Raw genomic sequence first — 13,005 nt, 5'->3', positions numbered from 1 at the left:
TGGAATGAAGAGAGAGAGTGTGTGTGTGTGTGTGTGTGTGTGTGTGTGTGTGTGTGTGTGTGTGTGTTTTGAAGGATGTTCGCAGGTGTTTGTGGTCTTCAGTTTACAGCACCGGAAGTCGATCTGCAGGTTTTGCTCTTATTGATGTCAGACTGTGTGTAAGTGCACAAAAACATCTATAAAACACACATGAAGCATCATTCACAGCACTGGCTAACGGCTGTCACGTGTGTTTAACTTCAACAGAAACCGGTTCTTCTAATATCGTGAGGTGTTGAGCGTGTGTCTCAGTTGATGATACGGTGAGTTTGACGTTGTGAGCGTTGGATGAAGTTCAGGCCCGGATCGTGTTCTGACTTCCGGTTGATCTCAGTCTTCGGAGTCACACGAGGATCCGGAGCTTCTGAGGTATAAACTTCATTCTTCACTCGAGCTACATCTAACAGAAAACAGGGTAACGCTTTATTTTACACTGTCCTTGTTACATATGTTACATGTACTTACTAAAGCAATAACAGTAAATTATGCATAATTACATGCAACCAAACGGTAACTCTAAAGTAAGTACATTGTTTATTAATATTACTCAGCACTTAAATATATAATTGCACTATAACATGACACCTTTAATAAAGTCTAACCCTTTATTTTAAGGTAACATAGTTTGATTGTACTTACTCAAATAAGCACTGAGTAATATTAATTAACCATGTAGGCTACTTACTGTAGAGTTACGGTCTGGTTTAGGGTTAGTTACTAATTATGCATAATTTACTGTTATTACCAAAGTAAATGAATGTAGTTATGTGTAACTGGATCACCTTAAGAAGAAGTGTTACCCAAAAAAATTGTTTTATATATGGAGGGGATGCGATTTTTTTAACTAAAGTTGGATTGTAACTGTAATGTGATATTAATATAATATATCTTGTTAGAGATACACCTATATATCCACTTTTTATTACAATTTTGCTGTAACACTGTACACTAAGGTTTGATTTGTAAACATTAGTTAACTATGAAAAATACTTCTACAGCGTTTATTAATCTCAGCAAATGTACTAAAACATATTGTTATTATTATAGATTAATATATATTATTATGTAATGGATCTGAGCTGACATGAACTAACAATGACCAGTTGTGTTTTATTAATTAACTTTAACAAAGATGAATAAATACTGTAACAAACGGAACAGTTAATGCATTATCCATTATACGATACGGTTCATTTCATTGTTTATTCATAAAACATTAATTTTACAACTTGAAATGTTTTAACCAGAATTAATAAATGCTTTAAGTTTAAAATGGTATTTTAAGAAATATGAATAACCTGAAGCTAATAGTAAGGTGTGATCAAATGTTTTATTGAACCAGAATGTGTTTCCTCATGAAACACGACTGTACTGGTGTAGTCGAGCAGATCTGAGGCCTGTATCACGTCTGTACCGCTCAGATCATGGCGTCTCTCACGCTCAAGATGGAGGACGGTGAACTCTGAGCTTCTCTTTATCCACAGGAGGAGAATCATCATCATCATCATCATCATCATCATCATCACACACTGAGGATGGCCCGACGCCTGCTCTGGTTCTGCCTGATGACAGTTCTGGGATCAGTCACATCACAGGGGAACAGTAAGACTCGCCTTCAGCTGGAAATACTCACTCTTTCACAGTCAAAGAAGTTTATTAATGCAATCTAACGTTCACTTTGCAGCTGAGAAGTTAGCATTCTCTATTGAGAAAAACACTCTGAAGTGTGAAAAAGGTGAGTTTGAGCCGGAGCCTCTGACGTCGGGACACTTCAAGTGCTGTCAAACAAACAACGACAACAACGAAGGCGTCGGATACGGCGAAGACATCACCAAAAACTGTACTTACGCTCGAGTGAAAATCCTGAGTGAGTAAATCCTCTCTCTCTCTCTGTGTGTGTGTGTGTGTGTGTGTGTGTGTGTGTGTGGAGACCTCGTGCTTTTATCTGAGTGAACAGTGTGAGAAACTCTTAATATTTGCTTTAATGTACAGAAATAGAGCAGAACTGGAGCTATTATCCTCAATCTGTCTTATAATCACCAGTATCACTGTAAACACACACACACACACACACACACACACACACACACACACACACACACACACACACACACACACACACACACACACACAATCCTGTAAAAATACTGTGAAAAATGCAAACAGAATTACATTTACAGAACAACCTTTGACCATTTAAAACTGTAATTTACAAAACAAAACTAATCTGGTGAATCTAATTTTCTGATGAATATTCCAGACCGTTTCCTGACAAACACCGTAATAATCATAACTGATGATCATAACACTGATCATAACTGATGATCATAACTGATGATCATAACTGATGATCATAACTGATGATCATAACTGATGGTCATAACACTGATCATAACTGATGATCATAACTGATGGTCATAACACTGATCATAACTGATGATCATAACTGATGATCATAACTGATGAATCACAAGAGTCTTTTCCACAAGCTGAGAGAAATACTCATTTACAGTAGAGACACACAACACCACCATGGACACACACACACACACACCACACACACACACACACACACTAGAATAATGAAGTAAACAACATTAAACCCTAATCGATAACGACAAACAATCTCTGTCACGCAGGGGATTCTGGGAAATGTCAGTTTGTGGTTTTTCACTGTAAATTATAAGATGATCTGTTATTTTCCACTTCCAAAAACTCGACATTTAGCCGTTTTTTTACTGTAAAATGACATGAACGTTTTTTCTCCGTAAGAGAACTTACTATAATACTGTTAATGTTTGATACTGTCCAGGTTTAGACTCTTTTACACAAAAATGAAGCTTCCAAAAGGGTTTTTCTTCTTTCCCTCTCGCAGTGATGCTATAGAAGAGCCTTTCAGTGATCAGAGACAGTTTTTCTTAGTATAAAGATCCTGTGTGTGTGTGTGTGTGTGTGTGTGTGTGTGTGCAGGCGCTGAGAATCTGATCCAGTGGGACTGGTCGGCGCTGATCATGTTTCTGGTGGGCGATCTCCTCGTCACGGCTCTGATCGGATGGGCCGTTTACACCGTCTGTGGTCAACCCTCCACCCGGACCAGCTACCAGGACAGCAAAGGTGAGGCGCACACACACACACACACACACACACACACACACACACACACACACACACACTCTTCATATTCATATTCCTATCATCTGCCTGTGTCTCTCCAGCCTCGGACCGGAAGAGTTTGATCCCTAATGAGCGCGTGAGTAACAACGCATCAGGAGACACTTATCAGGTACGAGCAACATCCACATCTGAGTTCATGAGGAATAACCTGATAATGCTGTATTTAATACAACTCTGCAACATATGCTCTTCTAATGGAGGATTTCTGACCTGTTTCCAGTCCAAATATACAAAAATTCTTAAATCAAGAAGCATTTACTTGATAAGTAAAATGACATAAGAACTTATATATTGTTTTCTGATAAAAAAAAAAAAATCTAAATTAAGTGAGTTTTTGCTTCAAACAAGCAACATTGTCTGCCAGTGGGGTAAGAAACTAATAATCTTGTTTTACATTTGAATTAAGTTTTTGTTTCTTTTACATTTGACTTAAGATTTTTTTCTTGTTTTACATTTAAATTCAGTTTTTTTTCTTGTTTTACATTTGAATACAATTTTTTTCTTGTTTTACATTTGAATTAAGATTTTTTTTCTTGTTTTACATTTAAATTAAGATTTTTTTACTTGTTTTACATTTGAATTCATTTTTTTCTTGTTTTACATTTGAATTCAGATTTTTTTCTTGTTTTACATTTAAATTCAGTTTTTTTTCTTGTTTTACATTTAAATTCAGTTTTTTTTCTTGTTTTACATTTGAATTCAGATTTTTTTCTTGTTTTACATTTAAATTCATTTTTTTCTTGTTTTACATTTAAATTCAGATTTTTGTACTTGTTTTACATTTAAATTCAGTTTTTGTACTTGTTTTACATTTGAATACAATTTTTTTCTTGTTTTACATTTGAATACAATTTTTTTCTTGTTTTACATTTGAATTAAGATTTTTTTTCTTGTTTTACATTTGATTTCATTTTTTTTCTTGTTTTACATTTGAATTCAGATTTTTTTTCTTGTTTTACATTTAAATTCAGATTTTTGTACTTGTTTTACATTTAAATTCAGTTTTTGTACTTGTTTTACATTTGAATTAAGATTTTTTTCTTGTTTTACATTTGAATTAAGATTTTTTTCTTGTTTTACATTTAAATAAAAAATTTTTCTTGTTTTACATTTGAATTCAGATTTTTTTCTTGTTTTACATTTAAATTCAGATTTTTTTCTTGTTTTACATTTGAATACAATTTTTTTCTTGTTTTACATTTGAATCAAGATTTTTTTCTTGTTTTACATTTGAATTCAGATTTTTTTCTTGTTTTACATTTAAATTCTGATTTTTTTTCTTGTTTTACATTTGAATTCAGATTTTTTCTTCTTGTTTTACATTTGAATTCAGATTTTTTTTCTTGTTTTACATTTAAATTCAGATTTTTGTACTTGTTTTACATTTAAATTCAGTTTTTTTTCTTGTTTTACATTTGAATTCAGTTTTTTTTCTTGTTTTACATTTGAATTCAGATTTTGTTTCTTGTTTTACATTTGAATTACTTTTTTTCTTGTTTTACATTTACATTTTTTTTTCTTGTTTTACATTTGAATTCAGATTTTGTTTCTTTTACATTTGAATTAAAATAAATTCTTGTTTTACATTTGAATTAAGATTATTTTTCATACCCCATTGGCAGATAGAGTAATTTTGCTTGTTTTAATCAAAAACCCACTCAATTTAGATTTAGATTTTTTATCAGAAAACAAGATATAATTTCTTATGTCATTTTACTTATTAAGTAAATGCTTCTTGGTTTAAGAATTTTTACATATTTGGACTGGAAACAAGACAAAACATTATTTTTTGCAGTGTATAAATGTTATATTACATCATGTATGTCAGTGTTTTAAAGTGTTCGGGGGCCATGGAATAAGTTAGAGAAGTATTGTCTAAAATTATATGAATTATGATACTATAAAATGAACAAGATCAAATGTACGGATTTTGACATTACCACACTAGATAAATTAAGTTATTTTTGTAAGCCTTTACAATAAGTTGTATTATTTAACATGAACTAACAATGACAAATACTTCTTAATCATTTATTAATCTCAGGTAATGTTAATCTCAACATTTACTAATACTATATTAAAATCTGTATCTGTTAATGAGATGTTAATGCATTAAATAAAATTGACTATTGAAACTTATTATTTTTATTCTATTGAAATCCATACATTTATAAAATACTCTAATGATGGGACAAATATTAATATTAGAAACTAATAAATTCCAGATAATTATTTTGCACCAAATTTATAATGTTTAGATTTTTCACAGCATAAATTTGGTCTGTATACGTGAAGATTTCTAGCCGGCTTTTATAAGTTATACAGGGGTTCCTCACAAGAGGACGGTCATTACACGCATATGATTACTGTGAAGTTTGATCCATGTGTGATTGATTATTAATGTTTTATCTGTCGTCCAGCGGCTGAACACGCGCGCAGACGAGTACAGCACTCTTCACGCGGGGCGCAAACAGAAGAACCCCAAACACCCCATCTCACCCTGAGATCAAGAACAAACCCCACTTTCAGCGGATTATAAGAACAAACCCCACTTTCAGCGGGTTATTAGAAGAAACCTGTCTTTCATCGGGTTATTAGAAGAAACCTGTCTTTCATGGGGTTATTAGAAGAAACCTGTCTTTCATCGGTTTATTAGAACAAATCCATCTTTCTTCAAAAACAGCTGTGTTGCTCTAAACCGCTTTCATTCACGCTGAAATCTCTGTAGTTGATTTAGTTTTCCTGTAAATGTAAATGCTTCAAATAAACGCTTGCTAACCTGTCTTCATAAATAAAACCTGTCTTTACTGTCAGCTGTGCTGTCGATTCTTTCATCACAGAACAGAGTGATCTCAGTTGAGCTTATTAAAGGGAATGTGCAGGTTGCATAAACGCGCTGTCGATTAGCGCAGACTAAATGAAGGTGTTTACGGTAAAGATATGAATATAATGCAGGTGGAACCATGACTACATTATTGTGAACGTTTAAAGGAATCGTTCACCCAAATATGATCATTCTGTCATCATTTACTCGTATCGTTCAAACCTGTGAGACTTTCTTTCTTTCGTTAAACACAAAAGAAGATATTTTGAGGAATATCAATGTCAGTGTTGTTTGGTTCCCGCTGTTCTTCGAAATAACTTCTTTTGTGTTCAGCGGAAGAAATAAAGTAATTCAGGTTTGAACAACATTATGGGGAATAAATGATGAAAGATTTATGACGTCCTCCGAGCTCAGTTTTAATAAAGCGTTCCTGTCTTTGATTGGTTATAATTAGTCACCAGCTCTGGTATGTTTTCTTTGTGGTTTCCGTTCAGAGACGAGAAAAGCAGAAAACTGCCTGAACAATATCAACGTTCACATCAACCACACACACACACACGCATTTATACATTCACACACGCAAACCCAGATAACACAAATATATTCTAGCACTGTTTTTCTAACATTCCCATTAAGTTATAAAACGTTATTTCTGAATGTTCTATGAACGTTCAAAACATCCAGTTTATTCAATATAAAAAAAAAGAATTCTTGTTTATGCAAACATTATTGGAACGTTACTTTTGAATGTTTTCGGAATGTTACTTTTGAATGTTTTCGGAATGTTACTTTTGAATGTTCTCTGAACGTTACTTTTGTTACTTTAGAATGTTCTCTGAATGTTACTTTTGAATGTTCTCTGAATGTTACTTTTGAATGTTTTCGGAATGTTACTTTTGAATGTTCTTGGAACATTTTCTCTGAAAGTTCTGAAACAAGTAGCAACATTTAAAAAAACTTTGAAAATGAAACATTTCAGAGACAAACACTCCATAAACGATGTATAAATAATATTTTTGTGCAAATGTTTTGAGAACATTACTAAAGGCCAGATAACTCTGAACAAACATTATATTAATGTTACTAGAAGAACGTTTGTACATATCTTTAAGAGAACCTTGCCAGAACGTTAACCAATGCCCGTTAGCTGGGTGTATACATTCACACACATGCACGTCCTGCTTCTATACTGCAGACCACCATATGTGGAAGTATTACAGTTTTCTACAATCGCATTGACACATTTCACAATACTTTTTCTAAACTCTTCACACAGTTCTCCTAACCAACTTTCAGCTTTGCACCGCAGTGAATTATTCAGTGACTAAACACTTCAGTGACTATAATTATGGAACTAGTCGAAGTCAGAAGAGCAAGTCAACACCAAAGGGCACAAAAGGGAAGCTTTTATCCCAACTTAAATTCCAAATAATAGAGGAGGGCAGAAAAGAGTAACATGGGATGCCTAGTGTTTCAGTTACTGCAACTCATACTACTAAGTAACCCATCCAAAAGGGGAGCGTACATCCCTACTTGAAGGCCAACTGTAGTTGAGGAGGGAGATGGATGGAGTGGAGGGATGCTCTGTGGACTGTCCAACACTGATCCACTTCTCTTGTATCACCCCTAAGGAAGAATATGACTGGAAGGAAGCCATTAACCACACTTGAAACAGTATATAACTGGAGAGGGCGGTAAAAGAGGGGCATTGTACGCTTGCGTTCTGCCAATGACAACCCTCCTGTTTCATTATAATAGCTCCCATCCCATGAGGATAAAAGTCAAAACTTCAAGCCCCAACCATAGTTGGGGAGGGAGGCAGATGGAATAGAGGGACGCAATGCAGACTACCCACATCATTTCATCTACCTGTTGTTGGAAACTTTATTCCTTCATCGGAGCAAGACCAGGAGATGTTGGGATATCGTTCAAGCAGAAGTTATTCTTTATTGAGGACTTCGCTGAGCGTTGCTGCAGTCAACCAACAATCTAAATCTAATACAGTATGCATTGTAGTTATATACATTCCAAAGGGGAGGGATTACATAGAGGCGGAGACTCTGAACAAAGCATACAAAGGTAGTGATGAGTTGATTCTATCAAGTGAAAAACCAGTTTGGCAGGTTATCTGGCTTGCTCAAGAGAAACAGACCCAATCAGCATAACACTCTACTGCATTGCTAATCCAATCAGCCTAACGATTCAACGTCTGAGCCAGGGGCTCCGAAAGCCATTTGGGCTCCGAAAGCCATTTGCAGAACAAAAGGTGACAATGGAGAAAACAGGAATTGCAACTTTGCTGAGCAGAATCATTCATGTGATATCATCATCTTAACCTTAAAAGCTAAATACAATATTATTAACAATGATGTTATGTAAGGAAGCATATCTGAAATAGATTCTTAAATTTGTAATCCTTCACTGTCATTGACCCTAAGGGAGTATTTGTTTACAGGGAGCTTTCAGCCCTGCTTAGACCTTCAATCCAGAAATAGGAGAGGGCGATAAAAGAAGAGTGTGGGACGCATGTTGTTCTGCCCAATGCGACTCCTTCACCAAATGACCCGGCCACAAGGGATCGCACAGCCCTGGGTCAGACGTAACAACCCAGTGTTTGGGTAGTGTTCTTGTGTTACCCAGATCCTGGGTCAGACGTAACAACCCAGTGTTTGGGTAGTGTTCTTGTGTTACCCAGATCCTGGGTCAGACGTAACAACCCAGTTTTTGGGTAGTGTTCTTGTGTTACCTAGATCCTGGGTCAGACGTAACAACCCAGTGTTTGGGTAGTGTTATTGTGTTACCCAGATCCTGGGTCAGACGTAACAACCCAGTGTTTGGGTAGTGTTCTTGTGTTACCTAGATCCTGGGTCAGACGTAACAACCCAGTGTTTGAGTAGTGTTATTGTGTTACCCAGATCCTGGGTCAGACGTAACAACCCAGTGTTTGCGTAGTGTTTGGGTAGTGTTCTTGTGTTACCCAGATCCTGTGTCAGACGTAACAACCCAGTGTTTGGGTAGTGTTTGGGTTGTGTTCTTGTGTTACCCAGATCCTGGGTCAGACGTAACAACCCAGTGTTTGGGTAGTGTTCTTGTGTTACCCAGATCCTGGGTCAGACGTAACAACCCAGTGTTTGCGTAGTGTTTGGGTAGTGTTCTTGTGTTACCCAGATCCTGGGTCAGACGTAACAACCCAGTGTTTGGGTAGTGTTCTTGTGTTACCCAGATCCTGGGTCAGACGTAACAACCCAGTGTTTGAGTAGTGTTATTGTGTTACCCAGATCCTGGGTCAGACGTAACAACCCAGTGTTTGCGTAGTGTTTGGGTAGTGTTCTTGTGTTACCCAGATCCTGTGTCAGACGTAACAACCCAGTGTTTGGGTAGTGTTTGGGTAGTGTTCTTGTGTTACCCAGATCCTGGGTCAGACGTAACAACCCAGTGTTTGGGTAGTGTTCTTGTGTTACCCAGATCCTGGGTCAGACGTAACAACCCAGTGTTTGCGTAGTGTTTGGGTAGTGTTCTTGTGTTACCCAGATCCTGGGTCAGACGTAACAACCCAGTGTTTGGGTAGTGTTCTTGTGTTACCCAGATCCTGGGTCAGACGTAACAACCCAGTGTTTGAGTAGTGTTATTGTGTTACCCAGATCCTGGGTCAGACGTAACAACCCAGTGTTTGCGTAGTGTTTGGGTAGTGTTCTTGTGTTACCCAGATCCTGGGTCAGACGTAACAACCCAGTGTTTGGGTAGTGTTCTTGTGTTACCCAGATCCTGGGTCAGACGTAACAACCCAGTGTTTGGGTAGTGTTCTTGTGTTACCCAGATCCTGGGTCAGACGTAACAACCCAGTGTTTGGGTAGTGTTCTTGTGTTACCTAGATCCTGGGTCAGACGTAACAACCCAGTGTTTGAGTAGTGTTATTGTGTTACCCAGATCCTGGGTCAGACGTAACAACCCAGTGTTTGCGTAGTGTTTGGGTAGTGTTCTTGTGTTACCCAGATCCTGGGTCAGACGTAACAACCCAGTGTTTGGGTAGTGTTCTTGTGTTACCCAGATCCTGTGTCAGACGTAACAACCCAGTGTTTGGGTAGTGTTCTTGTGTTACCCAGATCCTGGGTCAGACGTAACAACCCAGTGTTTGGGTAGTGTTCTTGTGTTACCCAGATCCTGGGTCAGACGTAACAACCCAGTGTTTGGGTAGTGTTCTTGTGTTACCTAGATCCTGGGTCAGACGTAACAACCCAGTGTTTGAGTAGTGTTATTGTGTTACCCAGATCCTGGGTCAGACGTAACAACCCAGTGTTTGCGTAGTGTTTGGGTAGTGTTCTTGTGTTACCCAGATCCTGTGTCAGACGTAACAACCCAGTGTTTGGGTAGTGTTCTTGTGTTACCCAGATCCCGGGTCAGACGTAACAACCCAGTGTTTGAGTAGTGTTATTGTGTTACCCAGATCCTGGGTCAGACGTAACAACCCAGTGTTTGCGTAGTGTTTGGGTAGTGTTCTTGTGTTACCCAGATCCTGGGTCAGACGTAACAACCCAGTGTTTGGGTAGTGTTCTTGTGTTACCCAGATCCTGGGTCAGACGTAACAACCCAGTGTTTGCGTAGTGTTTGGGTAGTGTTCTTGTGTTACCCAGATCCTGTGTCAGACGTAACAACCCAGTGTTTGGGTAGTGTTCTTGTGTTACCCAGATCCTGGGTCAGACGTAACAACCCAGTGTTTGAGTAGTGTTATTGTGTTACCCAGATCCTGGGTCAGACGTAACAACCCAGTGTTTGCGTAGTGTTTGGGTAGTGTTCTTGTGTTACCCAGATCCTGGGTCAGACGTAACAACCCAGTGTTTGGGTAGTGTTCTTGTGTTACCCAGATCCTGGGTCAGACGTAACAACCCAGTGTTTGGGTAGTGTTCTTGTGTTACCCAGATCCTGGGTCAGACGTAACAACCCAGTGTTTGGGTAGTGTTCTTGTGTTACCTAGATCCTGGGTCAGACGTAACAACCCAGTGTTTGAGTAGTGTTATTGTGTTACCCAGATCCTGGGTCAGACGTAACAACCCAGTGTTTGCGTAGTGTTTGGGTAGTGTTCTTGTGTTACCCAGATCCTGGGTCAGACGTAACAACCCAGTGTTTGGGTAGTGTTCTTGTGTTACCCAGATCCTGGGTCAGACGTAACAACCCAGTGTTTGGGTAGTGTTCTTGTGTTACCCAGATCCTGGGTCAGACGTAACAACCCAGTGTTTGGGTAGTGTTCTTGTGTTACCTAGATCCTGGGTCAGACGTAACAACCCAGTGTTTGAGTAGTGTTATTGTGTTACCCAGATCCTGGGTCAGACGTAACAACCCAGTGTTTGCGTAGTGTTTGGGTAGTGTTCTTGTGTTACCCAGATCCTGGGTCAGACGTAACAACCCAGTGTTTGGGTAGTGTTCTTGTGTTACCCAGATCCTGTGTCAGACGTAACAACCCAGTGTTTGGGTAGTGTTCTTGTGTTACCCAGATCCTGGGTCAGACGTAACAACCCAGTGTTTGGGTAGTGTTCTTGTGTTACCCAGATCCTGGGTCAGACGTAACAACCCAGTGTTTGAGTAGTGTTATTGTGTTACCCAGATCCTGGGTCAGACGTAACAACCCAGTGTTTGCGTAGTGTTTGGGTAGTGTTCTTGTGTTACCCAGATCCTGTGTCAGACGTAACAACCCAGTGTTTGGGTAGTGTTCTTGTGTTACCCAGATCCCGGGTCAGACGTAACAACCCAGGTGTTAAGTTATTAATCACTGGCTTTTTGCGACCTCTTCAGGAGAGAGCAGTGCAGCTCCGTCAAAATGGTGCATGTCTTTGGTAAAATACAGGTTTGTGTACATTTCATTTTATCTATAAATTAGTTATTGTTCTGTATATCATTTAATTTTATGCAAAGCAAAATACAGGGGTGCGATGTGAGTCACGAGTGTTGCGTTGATCTTTTATTGTGATGGAAACGCCTGATGACTTGCATAACATTTTATGATTTTATTCAAAAATATACAGAATATAAATACGTATTATGTTAAAATATGTTCTCAGAACTGTCTGCTGATAGTTTATGGACAGGTTATGGAGTCAGTCATATTTCGGCTACGAGTGAAACGCAGGATGGCGTCTGGAGTTATAAGTTCCTCCGCTGAACACAATCTCACGAGATCCAGTGCGTTACAGTGGAGACGGCACAACAGAGACTGGGCCATTACACTCGAATTACTTCTAAATATTTACTTCTAATATCTGTTAAACGAGCTTAAATGACAATATGTATTAAAAATTATATAAAATATACTATACTGTAAAATATAATTTAAAATAAAGGAATGATCATGTAAGCCAGTGGTTGTTTCGACTATTTTAAAAAGGTTTAGAGATCTGTAGAAATTAATTCGTGTATGAAGTAAAATAAAAAGAAGCTATTATTATAGGAAACATGAATCAACTATGCTGGGTTAAGTAAACAACCCAATTTGCTGGATAAAATTAACCCAACATGTGTTCTGTCTTATATTTACCCAGCCCTTGGGTTGAAAACAACCCAGTTTTTAGAGTGTGTAAACCCCAGCACTGGTTTGGGGAGGGAGGTAATGCAGTAGCGGGATGCTTGCAGGCTGGGTTAGGGTTAGGGTTAGGGTTAGGGTTAGGCCCGACACAAGTCCATTTACATCAACCCTACTGTCTCTCTTTATATGACTGTAGAGAAGTAGCAGTTTGTGGTCTTATTCAGTTTAGTATTATGTGTTGAAGTTTTGAGAGGAGCATGTACATCTGGTTCTCTAGGCACTGAGACTTTAGAGAAAAGAATTGATGTAATTTGAAAGATGTGGTAATTTACTGCATTCTGTGCCGAAGCAGTGATAGCTCTCACAGCCTGATGTCGATCGCTGTGTGAAGAGCTCTGAAAAGTGGCCAGCGTAAGATTAAACTATTTAAAGCAGAAATCACTCAACAACACAG

General features: G+C 38.0%; 1 protein-coding gene across 6 annotated transcripts; it reads left to right on the top strand.

Moving 5' to 3' along the window:
• The first annotated feature begins 74 nt into the window (after positions 1-74).
• LOC311296771 (uncharacterized protein) lies at positions 75-6,026 on the top strand. 6 transcript variants are annotated; one of them, XM_084418653.1, is made up of 7 exons: positions 75-158; positions 247-408; positions 1,524-1,641; positions 1,724-1,906; positions 3,010-3,153; positions 3,255-3,322; positions 5,634-6,026. In XM_084418653.1, exons 2-7 carry the CDS (start codon positions 328-330, stop codon positions 5,715-5,717), a joined length of 678 nt encoding a protein of 225 aa, XP_084274779.1. In that variant the 5' UTR covers positions 75-158; positions 247-327; the 3' UTR covers positions 5,718-6,026. The 6 variants fall into 6 exon arrangements, with proteins under 6 accessions (XP_084274779.1, XP_084274782.1, XP_084274780.1 ...); XM_084418656.1 differs by lacking the exon at positions 75-158 and having other exon boundaries at positions 165-302; XM_084418654.1 differs by lacking the exon at positions 75-158 and having other exon boundaries at positions 167-408; positions 1,527-1,641.
• Positions 6,027-13,005: the final 6,979 nt, after the last annotated feature.

Source organism: Rutilus rutilus (genome assembly GCF_951802725.1).
Source record: "Rutilus rutilus genome assembly, chromosome: 9".
Lineage (NCBI taxonomy): Eukaryota > Metazoa > Chordata > Actinopteri > Cypriniformes > Leuciscidae > Rutilus > Rutilus rutilus.
This window is presented reverse-complemented; position numbering and strand designations above follow the sequence as displayed.